This window comes from Odocoileus virginianus, chromosome 7, assembly GCF_023699985.2.
Source record: "Odocoileus virginianus isolate 20LAN1187 ecotype Illinois chromosome 7, Ovbor_1.2, whole genome shotgun sequence".
Classification (NCBI taxonomy): domain Eukaryota; kingdom Metazoa; phylum Chordata; class Mammalia; order Artiodactyla; family Cervidae; genus Odocoileus; species Odocoileus virginianus.
Window position 1 is genome coordinate 21950050 of NC_069680.1, and position 17631 is coordinate 21967680.

The 17631-nt window shown below is 39.6% G+C and overlaps 2 protein-coding genes across 4 annotated transcripts in view; one reads left to right on the forward strand and one right to left on the reverse strand.

The window, feature by feature from the left end:
- INPP5F (inositol polyphosphate-5-phosphatase F) overlaps window positions 1-14540 on the forward strand; it is an 89677-nt gene extending 75137 nt beyond the window's left edge. For both annotated transcript variants that reach the window (XM_020907880.2, XM_070470288.1), the window contains 7 exons: window positions 7-124; window positions 1940-2138; window positions 8235-8306; window positions 9335-9408; window positions 9876-10004; window positions 10576-10663; window positions 12284-14540. In XM_020907880.2, the coding sequence (XP_020763539.2) occupies window positions 7-124; window positions 1940-2138; window positions 8235-8306; window positions 9335-9408; window positions 9876-10004; window positions 10576-10663; window positions 12284-13439 (1836 nt within the window). In that variant the 3' untranslated portion in view covers window positions 13440-14540. The remainder of the gene's footprint in view (window positions 1-6; window positions 125-1939; window positions 2139-8234; window positions 8307-9334; window positions 9409-9875; window positions 10005-10575; window positions 10664-12283) is intronic.
- A 594-nt stretch (window positions 14541-15134) lies between these two features.
- The window catches only part of MCMBP (minichromosome maintenance complex binding protein), a 35396-nt gene continuing 32899 nt past the window's right edge, over window positions 15135-17631 (reverse strand). For both annotated transcript variants that reach the window (XM_020907885.2, XM_020907884.2), the window contains exon 16: window positions 15135-17011. In XM_020907885.2, the coding sequence (XP_020763544.1) occupies window positions 16885-17011 (127 nt within the window). In that variant the 3' untranslated portion in view covers window positions 15135-16884. The remainder of the gene's footprint in view (window positions 17012-17631) is intronic.

The following is a 17631-nucleotide window of genomic DNA, read 5'->3' on the forward strand; positions in this document are numbered from 1 at the left end:
TAACAGGGTGACTTTACAAGGACAGGAGAAAGGAAGTTAGCAGGAGTTATGAAAGATGGTGTTAACTCAGCAAATAGGTATTACCTGAATCGATTTAAGGATGCTTATAGGCAAGCTGTTATAGGTAAGGAACACAAAGGTCTTTCTTTAAGATTTGTTATACTTTCTGTGACTAACATTTTACAGTAACCAGTCTCATTAATATAATCCATATGTTTTATAATACACTTGTGTTTCTACATTGAACATCTTACCCGATAAATCAAATTTTTACAAGATTAGAATCTGACAAATTTTTTAGGCTGGAGCAGCAAAAGAAACTGCTCATTTCCATACATATTTGTCAATTTGTTATTCATGTAACAGAAGGCAAGGTTGATGCTCCTGGATTATGGAATATGGTGCCCTAAAACCTCATCAAGTAAAAACTCCATATTCTGTTTTCCTATTACTCAAGCCTGAGAGATAAAACAAAATGATTTTCTTTTTTGGTCTAATGTTTATCATGTGTTCTTGCTTTGGACAAATACACTGTCCTTCCTTATAAGCATGATTTAACAGGTTATTAGGATATCAGACTATCCTAACCAATTCTTATCATTATTTAAGAGAAAAAATGGAGGGTGGATTGCCCAGTGGAATTCATGCCACAGCATGTTTTTTTTAATGTGACTTTAAATTTAATTTCCATGAAAATATTACCTTTTAGGATTAAAGTAAGAGTATTCTATGGACTAGAACCAAACATAATAGCTTGTCATATGGTCTCTAGGAATATTTTTAAAATCCTATTTTTTTAACCTAATTATTTATTATATATGAAATAGTAGGGCCCACCCATAGGCAATTTAGGAATTTGAGAAGTCTGGTGTAATTAAGTTTGGCTCATTTGCTACAGATACGGTATGTACTGATAGGAAAATTGGATTTTAGCAGTTTTTTCAAGGAAAAATTGGTACATTTTTTTCTGTTGGTTGATCTAGCAATTCAGGTAGGTCACTGAGGACCCAGAGTTTGTTCCTCTCTCGTTTTGACCATCAGTAATATCAGCTTCATCCTAACCCTGAAGCTAAATCTCTTCCAAGTTTGAGAGAGAAGGGCTAGTTAGTAGCAGTCTGGGCTCACTGCTTCCCCATAAAAGGCCAGTGGTTGGCAGTTCTCTTCCAGAAGCCTCTAGCCTTACTGTCCCAAACATGTGTAAGGAGTGGGATTACAATGATTTTGTCAATAAGCTTTGAGCTGCATCCTACACCAGGAAGAAGTTAACTTGTCTGTTCAGTTCCTTTGCTCATTTTAAAATTGGCTTATTTGTCTTTTTATTATTGAGTTGTAGGAATTTTTTAATTACTGATAATAATTAATAATAATTCTTTTATTACTGAGTTGTAGGGCTTTCCTAGTAGCTCAGTTCTTAAAGAATCTGCCTGCAAGCAGGAGACCTGGCTTTGATCCCTGGGTTGGGAAGATCCCCTGGAGAAGGAAATGGCAACCCACTCCAGTTTTCTTGCCTGGAGAATCACATGGACAGAGGAGCTTGATGGGCTACAGTCCCTGGGATTGCAAGGAGTCAGACATGACTGTGCAACTAACTTTCACTTTCAGGAATTCTTTATATATTCTTGGATACGTGTTCCTTATAGATGATTTTTTAAATATTCACTCCTACTCTGTGGGTTGCCTTTTAACTTTCATGGCGTTTTCCTTTGAAACACAAAAGTTTCTAATTTTGATGGTGTCCAGTTTGTCTTTTTGTTGCTTGTGACTTTAGTTTCATATAAAAAAAAAAAAAGAAAAACCATGCCTAGTCCAAGGTCACAAAGATTTATGCCTATTTTTTAAAATTAGAGTCTTATTGTTTTAGGTCTTGTATTCTCTTTTGCTTTTAAAAAATGTATTAGTAAACTAAGACGATGATAGATATCAACACTTTCTACTCTAGATTTGATGCAAGGCATTCCGGTGACAGAAGATCTTTATTCCATATTCACCAAGGAAAAAGAACACGAAGCTCTGCAGAAGGAGAATCAGAGAAGCCACCAGGAGCTAATCAGCCAGCTCTTGCAGAGTTACATGAAGTTACTGCTGCCCGGCGACGAGAAGTTCCACGGTGGCTGGGCCCTCATCGACTGTGACCCCAGGTGAGCTGGCGTGGTGTCCTGGTGCCTCGTGTGCTTAGATTTCTGGTGTTAAGCTGTCCTGATGATTGCTAGCAGTCGTCCATAAAGCTCTGTGCATGGTTGCGAAGTGCATGGCAGAGTTCTCAAATACATGGCTGGTACGAAGGCAAGCTGACAAGGCACTCAACTTCGTTGGTTAAAGGGGCACTAAAAACTCAGTAATGAGGTAAAATATAATGTAATATCTGATTTGTTAAAAACCCAAATTGTGAAACTACAATTCAAAGCTTGTTTCCTGGGTCCTCCCCTGCCCCCAACACCACCGCATGCCCCAGAAGCTAGGTTTATTGTATTTAATACACAGAACTGAGTGCACCCGGAGGTTTAATGATGCTAATTACTTTGATGGGTTGTTAAGTGGTCCTGGTCTTTCATAAAATAAATAGGCCAACTAATAACTCTACATTCTTTTTCAAACAAAAACCCTCCAGTTTCAAGTGGTTCTTTAAAATATCAACTGAATGGCAGGATCTAAATTTATCCACAAGATTGCTTGCTTTCAGGCTAAAATCTAAAATGATCATTTTCAATATTATGAATCAGAAACACTTCAGAAAATTCTAAACCAAGCTTTGAGAGTAAAAGGCTCTATTTAGATTTTATCTTCTTTTACATTTCATATGTTTTTTAATAAAAGGGGCATAAAACAAGTTTGCAAGAACAATAGAATGCAAGGGAGTATTTACATATATGATAATGAATAAAAAATGATACTGATCATAGGTTCATACGGAGTCCTTCCATGACTTCAAGTTCATGGATTATTTCGCTTTGATAGTCAGTACTGAATGTACGGATGCAATTTTTGGACTCTTAAGAGGTGAGGTATTCTGCCCATTTGAATTTCCAAAGTTAATTACGTCTCCATCTTCTGTTGTTGCCTGGTATTTATCAGGCTGCCTTGGGTCTTGGTTGCCACGCGTGGGTTCTTCGTTGTGTCACAGGGGCGCTTTCGTTGTAGCCCACGGACTCTCCGGTTGTAGAGCGAGGGTTCAATAGTTATGACGCGGGGGCCCAGTTGCCCGACCGGGGATCCAGCCCGTATTCTCCGCAACGCAGGCGGATTTGTAACCACTGGACCACCAGGGAAGTCCCGATATCGCCATCTTGATTAGACAGTTCTTTAAGAACCGTCCTTCTTATGAGAGATACTTTGTGGTTATCATCCTTTCTATTACTGCTAAAATTTATTTGAATTTGCTACTGGTATTTATCATTTGCAAGGCTTAAAGGTTTTCTGGATGGTGGATAGTTTCCCTTTTCTCTTGAAGGGAGATGTTTGGAAATCTGCCGTTGGTCTATCTGAGGTAGCTAGAGAGCCTTCGTATAGTCTATCTACTGAGTCAGAGATGTGGACTCAGAACAGGTGGCCCCTGGTTGAGGACAGCACGAGTAGCTCTGGGAGTGGCTTTTCAGGCTCAGATCCTGGACAGCCTGCGGTGGCCTCAGTCCCTCAGGCTTGGGGGTGCAGCAGTTCGCGCCTGTCTGCCTCCAGCTGCATGTATAGAAAATGTGTGTGTGTGTGTGTGTGTGTGTGTGTGTGTGAAGTTGCTTCAGTTGTGTCTGACTCTGCGACCCTGTGGACTGTAGCCTGCCAGGCTCCTCTGTCCGTGGGATTCTCCAGGCAAGAATACTGGAGTGGGTTGCCATGCCCTCCTCCAGGATCTTCCCAATCCAGGGATCGAACTCGTGTCTCTTGTGTCTCCTGCATTGGCAGGGAGGTTCTTTACCACTGCTGCCACCCAGGAAGCCCCAAAATACCTTTATTGAGATGTAATTCATATAGCATACATTTCATCCATTTTAAGTATATAATTGGGTGGTTTTTAGAATATGCTCAGAATTGTAAGACCATCATTGTGGTTTTAGAAATTTTTATCACCACAAAGAGAATTCTTGTACTCTATCCCCACTTCATCCCCTAAGCAACCACTAATCTACTACTTTTCTCTCTCCGGATATGTGAATTCTGGACACTTCATATAAACAGAATCATGTACTATGTGGCCTTTGTGACTGTGGCTTCATTCACTTAGCATAATGTTTCATGGTTCATGGCGTTGTGCCATGTAGCAGAACTTCATTCTTTTTCATGGCTGAATAGTATTTCACTGTATGGATAGACCATGGTTTTTTTTACTCTTCTTTTGGGCATTTATGTTTCCACCTTCTGGCTCTTCTGTTCCAAACAGTGATGCTGTGAATACTTAGAGACAAGTTTTTGTTTGAACACCTGTTTTTCTTTGGGGTGTACACCTGGGAGGGGAGATTGCCAGGCTGCTATGCTTAACTTTTAAGAAACCACCAAACTACTTTCTTTGGTGGCTGCACCATTTTACATTTCCACGAATAACGTGGGAGGGTTCCAGTTTTTCCATATCCTCACCCACACTTTTTTTTCCCCCTTTCCCCCCATGTTTTTTATTGTAGTCATCCTAGTGGATGTGAAGTACTGTCACATTGCATTTTGATTTGCATTTCCCTAATGATAAATGATGTTGAAAATTTTTTCTTGGGTTTCTTGGATATTTGTATGTCTTCCTCAGAAAAACGTCTGTTCAAGTCCTTTGCTCATTTAAAAAACTGGGTTTCTTTTTTTGTTGTTGACTTGGGCCACATGTTTTTTTCAAAAAAGCTTCACTGAAACGGAGCTGGGATTAGGATGAGACAAGGGAGACAGGGTTGGACAGGTTGCAGAGTCAGATCTTATCTTTATTTGAAATGTTGGATTTTTTTTTCTTTTTTCCATTTATTTTTATTAGTTGGAGGCTAATTACAATATTGTAGTGGGTTTTGTCATACATTGACATGAATCAGCCATGGATTTACATGTATTCCCCATCCCGATCCCCCCTCCCACCTCCCTCTCTACCCCATCCCTCTGGGTCTTCCCAGTGCACCAGGCCTGAACACTTGTCTCATGCATATGTTGGATGTTTTGTTTATCATGGTATGTTTGCATTAATTTTGATTTTTTAAAAATACTGCATTAAAAACTTTCGTTGATGTCAGGGTTTTTTTGGCACCCCCATAAATTTTGCGCCAGAAACCAGTGCCTCACTGACTTCACTGCAGTTATGGTCCTGTTTAATTTTAAACATACGGCAGAAAAACAGTTACGGGGAGCTCTATAAATGCTCGGTCCTGCCCAGGCAGCAAGAATGGCTGCCCTTCCCTTTTCCTTGATCTCCCAGGGCTCCAGCTGGAACTGTCCAGCCACCTGGAGCCCACCCTCGGGCCTTTTTATGTTAAACCCCCGAGCACAGCTCAATTAATTCCCCGCAGACAGCTGCTGGCGTACACAGATTAGACCTCATGGGTCGTCCCGCACCCTTTCCTGTCCACGCGGCCGCCGCTGCCGCGGGGAGAGCTGACTCGGGTGACAGCCCGTAAGCGCCACGTGGTGCACCTGTGGCTGGAGGAGGAATCGTTAATGTGACAGGAAATCGGGGGACCGTCCAGGTGCCCTTCAGCATCTGCACAAAACCCACTCTTTATTTTGTCCAACTCGGACTCGCTTTTTCTTACATTGAGAGCAGCTGACTCCTGGTACCCGTGTTAGTGGACTCACGAGGCGCGCGGCAACCTGCTCTCAGGCGCGCGGCAGTGCGGGGAGGCGCTTAGTCACAGTGCCGCAGACCCCGGCCAGTGGCCCTCCGGGCAGGAGGGACGGCTTTTCAGCAAGGCGTGCGTGCATGCACCCTCCCCGGACCCGGACCGGGCCAGAACCTACCTCCGCTTCCCTCGGGGATGGCCGGGGCCGCGCCCTCCTCGGGACGTGGGCGGTGCTGGATGTGCTGCGCCTGCGCACTGGGCGCACACCGCGGCGAGCGTGGGCGGCGGAAGTGCACTGTGTTTGGGGGCGGGACTTGGCGCGGCCGCGCTGCAGTTGCCGCAGTGGCTGCGGGCGTGAGGTCTGGCGCAGGTTTCTGACTGAGCTTCGACTGCTTGACGGACGGACTGACGGACTGACTGACTGACGACCGACCGACCGACCAGATGCCGCGCTCCCACCGGCCTCCTCCAACCGCTCAGCGGCAGGCGAACGCCACAGGCAATGCTGCCGGCAACGCTGCCGAGCCCAAGCCCGAAGGCGGCAGCCTGGCGACCACTTTCAAGATTTTTCTCCTTTTTGCAGGACTGATGGTTAAAGTTCCTGTGGGGTTGTATTTTTCCTGCAAATTGCTGCTCTTCCAAAGCCTCCTGTTAATGTCCCCTGATGACAGTGGCTTTTACGCGACCATTGTCGCGGTGGTGGGGCTGCATGTGGTGCTGGCGGTGTTTGTGTTCATCGTGTGGAAGGAGGGCATGCCTGACTGGCGGGAAGAGAAAAACGAGTAGCGTAGCCCTTCCCTCCGAGCTGCAGGCGAGGGGCGGGGGAGCACCGAAAGGGGTTTTTTCTTTCGTCTGTTTAAAAAAAAAAGTGGGGATTAGGTTTTTTAAATTTCTGTTTAAGTGGGGCAGAGGGTGGTGGGGCGGGAAATTAAGTATTTACTGCAGCTTATACTTAAGTAAAAATGCGGGTGGGGGGAGGGCTGACTACTTTCTCGATTGCCTGTGACGTGCCAAGTGCTTTTCTTTCTAGACGTAATGCTTTTGACTGAGATCATGTTTGACCAATGTAAATATTCGTGTCAAAATAGACGCTGTGATAAAGTAGCACTACTTCGTAGGTGTAGAAATTTTTTTTCATAGTAAACTACGTGTCGTGACGTAATTTTTATGGCTTGGCTCAAGCGACAGTTTTAAGAGTGCAGGTAAGCACCAATGCGCGAAACTAAATTGTTCGTCTACGTTATTCTCGGTGAGGCTGCCAAGATCGTAGAATAGATGGTTTTCTCTTGCCGGTTGGTTGGTTGGTTAAGTTATTGCTCGTATTTTGGATCAATCTGTGTATTAATTGGGTTCTGACTTATTCAATCTAATTAGTTGTATTTGGGGGGCTTATTTTTGGTGAAAATTGAGGTCAGTTATTTCAGATTAAGATTGTTCCAGTTATGGTGCAACAAGATGCCCCTGATGTAAAACACTGCAATTTAAGGTCTTGGTGAAATTTTCTTTGCAGTACCTGTTAAACAGTGACCTCATTCTTAGGCAGATTATGTATGTGACTTTAAATTCCATCTACTAGTCATTTTTCCCCCTATTGTTTTCCAGTAGCATTTGGTCAGTTTTTGCAAATAGCTATGAAATTCTAAGATAGAAATATCTACTTCAGCAGTGGAATTTTGAGAACCAATATAAGTGTGCAGATTAATTTTCATCTTTTGATTGAAAAGCTGTTTTAATAGTAGATGAATATTTGATTAAAAGGTTGAGTTCAGATTCTGCCCATGTTACCTGTTGAGTATTTGTGGATTTCATATGTTGATATTTTTTTAAAAAAATTAGTATTTGGTCTAATGGTTCATCAGTACTGTTTCTAACCCTTATTCTGATATTTGACTTTAGAGTGGAGATAAAATACAGCAAAGTGGACTTAGAATAAAGAAATGTTTACTCATTATCTAAAAGCTGTGTAAGTTAATCTGTAGTTAAAAAAAAAAGCAAAATAGTTTGGGCTTGGTTCTATTTTTGCACATAAATGTTGTATTTACGTAAAAGTCTTTCAAAGGATACATTCTGCATGAGTGTAAACATAAGGTAAATGTGCAGTGTAACTTGAAGATTAGGTCATGTGAGATGGTGATCTAGACAATTTCTCTTTTCTCAGCCTGATATTTTCCTGTCTTTACAATCCTTACCCCCTCCACCATCGTGCAGTTCCCCCTCCTCCCCACATTCTGTTACCTGTTTTCCTGAACCCTCCCTTCTCCTTGGCTGCTCCTCAGCTCCAGTCCTTCCCACCTTCCTGAACTGTGTTCCTGGTTTGGTTTGGTTTTTTTAATCTCCAAGTGGATAGACCGTGTACATTTAACTTCAGAAGCAGGACTCATTGATTACTTGATTTTCCCCCCCACGCTAGCCCCCACCAATCTTTCATCATAAGGGGATCTGCTATAGAAAAAATGTAGATGAAAATGAAAATATTTAATTCCTTGTGTCATGTTTGTTTAGCCTCATTGATGCTACTCACAGAGATGTGGATGTGCTGTTACTGCTTTCTAACTCTGCATACTACGTGGCCTAGTAAGTTGCTTATTGATTTAAAGCTTTTACTCCCTTTTAATGTGAGTAAATATCCTTCTTAGATTTTGTAACACAAAAAGTTAAGAATCTAGTTTTGCTATACATTTTAAGAAATTTCACTGAACCCCTTTATCTTACATAATTGCTATATCACTCTGACTTTTATCAATTTGAAAATGTGATTTTAGAGTTATTTATAGTCAGTGTATTTTTATAATAGTGCTGAGTATTTGATAGTATCTCCTATAGATCTCAAGTTCTGATGTATTCTACATATTTTTGCTGTAATTGACCATATACCATGACTTTTTATTATGATACCATAGTTAAGTGTTTCCTCATTGTTAGGCATTAAAATACTTTATAATCTTTTTTGCTATGAATGAGACAGCTGTGTGCAGATAACTGTTTATGTGTACACATGCACTTCTGATTCTAAGGATATGATGAATTATGACTTTTTATGCCTTAGAAACGACACCCCGTTAACAATGCCACTAGCAGAAATACAAGTACTTTGTCACAGCCTTAACCAGAATTATTTTTTTCAAATACACAGTCACTTTCCTTTTGGTCTGGTATGAACTGTCATTTTTCAGTCCTTGGCCCAGGTGCCTATTGGCACTGATCGTTTTCTATTTGGGATATCAGATTTATCTGCCAAATCAGGAATATGTAGCTTCAGTATGTGTTTTGCTTTCCTTTTACGTTAAGTTTTAGGCTTGTTGGTTTTAGTTTTTGTAAGAGCTTTTGTAAAACTGAACTTAATTTTGTTTTGTAATTGATTTCTTTTAGTGTAAGATCTATACACTGATTTTCATTTAGCTATTGAACTATATATATGTGTGTGTGTGTGTATTATATATATAACACTTCATCTAGTTTTTAAAATATTTAACTCTTTATCCCAGAATGTATTGTTGTGGAGGACTTTACCTGCGTAATGGTTGTTGCTATTATGCCTCAGCTGACCAGCCAAATGTGCTTTTAATTTTAATCCTCTTCTTATTCCCTTTCCCTTTGTCTAGTTATGATGATGAAGTTGACAAAGTAAACCAGTATCAACGGCTAAGTCTAGAAGACCTGGAAAAAATAGAAATAGGTAAATTTTTAAGATACTAACCAGGTCATAGAAAGCAAATACTGTTTCTTCCAAGAGTGGGTTGTTACTTAAGCAGCTGGTATAACATCTTATTGGAATCAGAAAGGAGTGGTCTAAGTAGTCCATTTCTTAAGATTCCCTTCTATATTTTAGAGATGAGTGGTGGATATAGTCTAATAATAATTGTTTCTTTCATTACTTGTCCTGTGAAGATCAAGCCTGGGGTCTAGAAAGTTTAAATATTTGAGACTGAAGAATTTTTATTTATAGTCTTATTAGACCAAGTCATCATGATATAAGTGTGTGTGCTTATTCAGATGAATAAAAGTGCTAAATGATTGATGACTCAATCATCAATGTTTTAAAGATCAGTATTTTGGATAATATAAAAAATATCAGTATTTTGAAGATACAGAAGAAAGTGAATGTTATGTGAAAGATTAACATATATTCATTTGGATATTTAGGTCCTGAACCCACTCTTTTTGGTAAGCCAAAGTTCTCCTGCATGCGATTGCACTACAGATACAAAGAAGCAAGTGGCTATTTCCACACACTGAGAGCTGTAATGCGCAACCCAGAAGAGGATGGAAAAGGTAATAGAGATGAAAGTATTCAGTTCTAACTTACCTGCTTTTATAAGCCCAAGTGGAACTGGGGACTGTACGTACAAGTGAGTGATCAGGAGAAATACCTTTGTGATTTGAGATCTTGAAATAGCAGCTTTGTTCCCAGCAGTTCAGGGACACTGAATCAATGAGAGTCTGGGCAAGGGAATCTGTTGTGGGAATTCTCAGTGTGTTTGGCCATTGGAGTGTGATGGCTTTTCCCACCACATCTCCCTCATGGATGGATAATAGTCAGGGACAACGCCTGTCTTGTTTGCGCCTGTTGTCTCAGTGTCTAGCACAGTGTTTGGACAGATGAGAGTTCGTGAATAAACTTTTAATTCCAATTGATTTGGTTCTTTTGTTGTTCATTTAGTTTCCTGTTAACATTTTAGAACATTTTGAATTAGTGAGGGGAGTGAAGAACAAGTAGTATGTTTCTGTAAGTTATAACAAGCTATTATTAGAAAATTAAAAATTCCATTTAGAGTTCTGAGTTAGAACTGCTAGTTTTTAAATGTTTTTGATAAAGTGGCAAGCAATTACATTTGGGTTTCAGATACCCTTCAGTGCATTGCGGAGATGCTGCAGATCACCAAGCAAGCCATGGGATTAGATGTACCTATAATAGAGAAAAAGCTTGAGAGGTAAGTATACCACTTTGCACAGAAGTGTCTTTATTCTCCAGAGAAAATTAAAGTTTTACTTCTTTTAAAGTATCTGCAAAAAGGAGAGAAATCACATTATGATACTGTGTTGATTAATTTAGAGGGGGAAGGATCATATTTTTGTGGATCAAAAAGTAATAATTTTGTTTAAATTATGGCCACAAGTGATATGTTTTAAAACTTCTGAGAGGGAGCATTCAAATTTAAATAACGTTTTAGAGAGAATAACCAGCCAGTATGTTTTAAACACTAGGTTTTTTAATTTGGGGAAAGAAAGCATATAAACAAATTATTTTACATTTTAAATTTATGGGTTTTCCATCTAATGAGGTTTTAAGGTCCAAATTTCACTAGAAAGGAGAACAATCTGGTCATCTAGAGAAAAACTGTTGAGTCTTCTGTTAGAAATAATTATTTCAGTAGCTTTTTTAAAAAGCAGTAGTGTATTCAATAACTCTTTAACATGATTTTTTTGAAATATTCTCATGACCAGTGATCCTGTATGACCTGCGTTTTGAGACGTGTGGTAAATAGGACTGCCTTTTTTTCTCATTTTTTGCAGCCAGGAGGGCTGGCTAAGGAGAAAACACTAAGTTATTTATGTTAAATGTCCCAAGTCTTCTCAAATTCAGATAACCCACAGGAAACAAGGAAATGGAGCTCCTTCCCCTCCCTTCTCTGCCTGAATTCAAGCCAAGTGCAATGTGTGTAGACCGGCTTTAGTTAAAATGCTGTAAATATCCATTTATAGTCAGTCCTTTGCTGGTGGTTTAGATTGTGGATGTGGTGGATCTGTGCTCCCCCAAATTGTAATGAGTCACCGCATATGGCTGTTTGGAAATGTGATTAGTTCAAATTTGGGGTGTGAGGTTTTTGGAGAAACAAATTCTCAGAATAATGCAAAAACAGAGGTTGAGGCTACCGTTAGGCTTCCCTGCCTCCTCCCCTGCTTCCCCTCCTCTCTGAATGCCAGGGAGAACAGTTGAAGGAAGCATGCCATCACAAATGAGGATCAGTTGTAAAGACACAATGTCTGGTCCAAGAGAACTCACCGTAGCTCATCCAGTTACTGTGAAGAGCTTCAAGAGGTGGGATGAAGATGCTGTGGAGGCGGCGTTCCTCCAGGGTGGTTTCAGTACCCCACGTGGCCTGCTTGAGAAAGAAGACAGCTCAAGCGGGAGATGTCAGTGGCCTGCTTGCCTGGGCCTGGGGTTAAGGTCACATAGCATGCCACCTGTTCCCTCAGTGCCTGTGGATGGCTCATCAGTGCCACTTAAAGGCTTCCGCTGCCCTGAATGCTCTTCATTGGCTGTTTCAGACTTCAGTTTGAGAAAGATGAAGATACCTAATTAATCATCTCTTAATACTAAGTATGTGTTGAAATGACAAATAAAATTGTATATAAAATTGTATATAGCTCATGTTTGTATTGGACATTAATGCTTTAGCATCAAGTCCAAGGAGTTATCTAGATTTATCATTTAGCAGTATGCTACTTTTAAGGAATTGAGACCAACTTGAGTTTTCACTTACATTAATAATTGGAACTGCCATATTGGATTCCATGGGAAATTAACTTTTTTCTTTTCTAATCTGTAGGAAGAGCAGTAAACCTCATGAAGACATCATTGGCATCAGATCTCAAAACCAAGGCTCTTTGGCCCAGGGAAAAAAATTTTTAATGAGCAAATTTTCATCTCTAAATCAAAAAGTGAAACAGACCAAATCCAATGTAAACATTGGCAATCTACGAAAGCTAGGAAACTTCACAAAACCTGAAATGAAAGTTAACTTTCTAAAACCAAACTTAAAAGTAAATCTTTGGAAATCAGATAGTAGTCTTGAAACCATGGAAAACACAAGTGTGATGGATAATAAAGCCCAGGCAGAGTCAGAAGGGGAAATGTCTTCAGATAATGACTCATATCACTCTGATGAATTCCTTACAAATTCCAAGTCTGATGAAGACAGGCAGCTTACTAACTCTTTAGAGAATGTAGGGCCAATAGACTATGTTCTTCCTAGTTGTGGTATTATTGCTTCAGCACCTCGATTAGGCAGTCGATCCCAGTCTATTAGCAGCACTGATATCAGTATTCATGTTCCTTCAGAGGTTACTATTGCTCATGACAATGGGCTTGGAAAAGGCCACGAGTCGTCTTTGAAGAAAAGTCCTTCTGCTGACAACATACACACATTGACTGGCTTTGCCAAGCCTGTGGATATTTACTGCCACAGATTCGTTCAAGATGCACAAAACAAAATGACCCAGCCATCTGAAACCAGCTCTGTTTCTCAGCAAGCTAGTGAGGAAGGAAATCAAATGACCAATCAAGTTTCTAGCGAAGAAACTCAGTTTGAATTGACGGAACAGCTACCTTCTCGACCTTCTCAATTAGACGTGTCTTTTTCTGCAGCAGGCCCACAGTTTTTGTCAGTTGAACCAGTGCATTCAGTTGTATCTCAAAAGACCCCCGGCTTTGAATCTGGCACGCTTGAACTTGAGAGAGGGCTTCATGTAACTCCTTCTCCTTCAGAGGGCTGCAGCAGCAGAGCAGTCTCTCCTTTTGCAAAGATTCGGAGTTCCATGGTCCAGGTTGCTAACATAACGCAGGCTGGGTTAACCCAGGGGATAAACTTTGCAGTGGCAAAGGTTCAGAAGAGCCCTGCAGATCCTGAAGCAGTTAATGAAGTCCAGCAAAATGAACTTAAAAATATGTTTACACAATGCCAGACACGGATAATTCAGATTTAGTTTTTAGTCACACAGAATCCTGTGGCTTTTATTTAACCCCCTCAAAAAAAGAGGTGTCACAGAGCGTGTACTATATATGAATCTAGGGATCATAAATTCTAATTACGTTAATTTGGGAAGGTTTTAAAAGACTGAACCTGAACAGATTTCCAAATTTGAGAGCTAGGACAGTGGAAGCCCATCATCCTAGAATAGGACCTAAGTAGCTTATACACTACAGAGCAGTTTGTCTCTTCACAAGTAATTCAGGAATAGGTTACTTTGGGACATAATAATATGAAACCTTTTGGAGTGGGGTAGGTGGGTAGAATGTATGAAGTAGACTCAAAGGGTGGACATGGATCCTTTTAGATGAGTAGCATTGTTCACAATTGTTACTGTTCTGTCAGCTCATTTCTGTGTGTTAACCGCTACAAGGTAAATTCTTAGTTTAGTGACTCTTAAGTGTTACTAGTATGGAGAAGCATTTTAATGTAAAAACTATTGGTTTAATTTTTGATGACTTAACCATTCCCTATAGAGTTAGGGCTAATGGCACTGGAGTCAAGGAATGTATGCCCGTTTGATTCTAATTTCCCCCACATCCTACTTAAGTAAGTTTAAAATATTCCTACCTTGTACACCCCAAAGTCTAAGAGCATTAAGACCTGTCTGCCATGAAACCTGAGATATCAGATGTGAATAGCAGCACCTATTAATTTTGTTCTCTCTTCAGAAATGCTAAAAATATACACATTGGATACTAGTAAAGCTTGAAAGAAGTTTTCAAGTTGTAACTTTTTGCAAGGTGCAGTCCGTAACATCTTGCATAGGCTCTCAAAACTGCTGAAAATTTTAGCCTGAAGCACGACTGTAACGTTGACCACGTGGAACCAGGGCCTTGTCTGTAAGCCCACACAGTAAGAAAGTTGCACATCTACTCCAAACAAGTATTGGTTTGTCTGGTATCTTTACAGCCTTACTCTGTTGAAGTGATTCTCAGCTAAACATTATGTCTGTTTTAACTTTGATAAGTATTTCCACTTTTGTTATTTATTAGTGGTATCTTTTTTTGAAGTGTCAGATGTTGTGACTATTTAAAATAAAATATCATTAAGACAATGTGTATGAGAATTCCTTGAATAACATTTTGAAGATAAGGGTTTGATATAAGTCAGACTGAAGAATTCAGGAGCAAAGGTTACTAAGTTAGCTATAACTGAAACTCTTTGTCCCAGCCTTTCCAAATACTTCATTCTTAAAGTGTTATGATTTTAAAAGCTAAACATCAAAACTGAACATGAACTCTCTTACCATCTTTTCTTGAAACTATTAAGGTGTCCTACAACATGAGAGAAAATAAAGTCAAGGTCAGGTGATAAAAATGTATTTTAAGCTCCAAGGAAATTAATTCCACAGAGATTTTTGAACACTAAAATTAAGTAGGTGATGTTTAAATCCAGTCAGGGTAATATAGATGCCTATCCAGTTTCCATGTGTTTCAAATCAGGTTAATATTTCATTAGATCAACAAATTGTCCCCATGGAGAAAAGGACTTCTGAAGCCCAGAGTACCAATCTCTTACCTGAGTGGGCCCTCAGAGGGGGGGGACACCATGCTGTATCATCTCATACTGAAGTTTATCTCTGGTAATGATTTTCCACACAGAAGATCACATGGGGTGAGTCTCATAATTCATGAAAAACAGCCCAAAGTACTAGTAGTCTGGTAATTTTATTTATTTGAAAGAAGGTTTTCCTTTCAGGGGAACTTTTCTGTAAGACCAGGCAAATGATGCACTTCTCTTTGGTAAATTACAGTCCACATTGGCGCAGTAAACACAAGGTGACTAATCTACTCTGTTGAAGTTTATTCTCACAAGTCCAGCTGAGCCTTTATTCCTAAAAGTTTAAGGAAAGTCTAGTCTACCAGTTATAAAAATGAAAACCAATTAGAATTCTAAGTATAAACAGGTTATTTACATTAGTTTATAAAAATAGATTTGAGTTTAGGAAAAGTTAAAGAACTAATAATTTCCACTTCAGTTCATGAGGCATAGTAGATTGCTTCATTTTCAAGGCTGACCCTGTTTTCTTAGTTTAGGCCTCGGACCAGGGGGATGCCAAATTTAAGTAATCATTTAACTGATCTCTAATGTTTCTATGTTACTGACTAAAGAAACTAATTTTTATATGTAACCAGTGGTAGCTTAAAAAAGTAATGTTCTAACCTTTCCAAAGATTCTGGATGCCACAATTAAACTACTATGCTGTATCAATTTGCTTTAGTTATGGATATTTTTGTTCCTTTAAAAATTTGTTAAAACTGTAATTTGGTGATAACCTACCTACATACAATTTTATCAGGGCATTCTTGGACTAGCAGATAATGTTAGTTGATCTAATACATCTGGAACTAATGGATAAACATATAAGAAGTTCAAAATGCAAGGTAATCATCAAAGCAACTAAATGACATTTATTAGGAAAAAAATAAAAACCCATTTTTTTCTGAAAAAGGCATTTTTTTTAAAAGTTAAATTATTTTGTTCTCTTTCTCTTTGGGCAAAACAACTTCACAGGGCAGGCAGCATTCCCTTTAAGTGAGTGCCATAAACAGTGGTTCCCAAATGCACTGGAGTGAAATGAGAAAAATAAGGACAATTATAGTGGGTTTTTTTCCCTTCCAAAAAAGCTACATTTATTCCATTTAAAGGACTCTCTCTTGTTCTGAGGCTGCTCTTTTATAGGGAAAAAAAGGTGATAATACAGTGACTTCTTTCAGATTACTTGGCAAAATAAATTGGCAACTCTCAATCCCCCACAATTTTTGGAAATGTTACTGGTCCATGAAACCCAAAAGTCCGGGAACCACTGCCATTTAAAGACTTGCTTTGCATGTTGTTAACAACTATTAAATAAATGGAAAAAAGGTGTGGTCAAATGTCTGGGAAATGATACTACATATGTGAATTAATGGCAAGTATGCTCCATTCCCCAAACTTGGACCACTATACATATTCAGACCCACTGTTCATTGGAGAGACAAAAATCTGAAGTGAACAATTCCTTTGACTTTGGAATTGAAACAGTTTTCTTCAAATGATATTCACATTTCTTATTTCAACAGAGTCTGGCCCATGACTTAGCTGAAGCTAAGGAAACTAAGGAAATGGTATATCAGCAACATTATCAATATTAAATTTTTAATATCAAATACATTTTTATACATTGTTACTAATTTATATAATTATAAAACAAAATTCAAAAGCTCCATAAAATCAGTAAGGTAAAAGCCCTTACTGAATATTATATAAACTTTAGATGTTACCAGGCGTGATTTCAGGAAAAGTCATAGGTTTCTTTGATACAAATTATCTACAAAACAATGTGATATAAATGGTATTTGAATTTTACAATAATGTGGCTACAATTTGCCCATTACTCTTTAATAGATGTCAGACCTTTAAAGTTCATTTCCGTTGACACATTTCTGCTGTTGAAGCCTGGCTCTTCTTAAAGACTCTAGCTGCTTGGCCCTTAGCCATCGTTCTCTTGACAGCGTAGTCTGACCAGCACTGAGAGACAGAAACCTGGTTTGAAATACGGAAACAAATTAAACTCTAGACCTAGAATAAGGCCTTTAAAAAAAAAACTGTTGGTTAGAAGTTTCTAGAAAAATGTTGTGGGAGACAAGACCACCTGTTAGCTACCCAACTCAACAGCCAAGTTAAGACTTCCACAGAGGAATCCTTTCAGAGTCAGATTGGGAGGGCAAGTCCCTCTGAGTGGGGCTCCTGGTGGCTCAGATGGTGAAGAACCTGCCCACAGTGCAGGAGACTAGCGTTCGATCCCTGGGTCAGGAAGATCCTCTGGAGAAGAGAATGGCTACCCACTCCAGTGTTCTTGCCTGGAGAATTCCATGGACAGAGCAGGCTGGCAGGCTACAGTCCACGGGGTTGCAAAGAGTCAGACACGACTGCATGGTTAATACTTTCACTTTCTTCCCTTTGAGTGGAGAACAAGGAGCATGCCTTGTCCACTGAGGTGATCTCTGGCCAAATGTAATTCCCCCTCCGTGAGCCATTTCACAAGGGGGTTTTTAGAAGGGAACAGTTCATTTCATTTTTGTAAGTCTGCCTCAGTTTATCCTAAATAAGGAGAATTAGCCACAAGTCACTGAAAAGGCAACAGTGGACAGGGGCTGACTCAC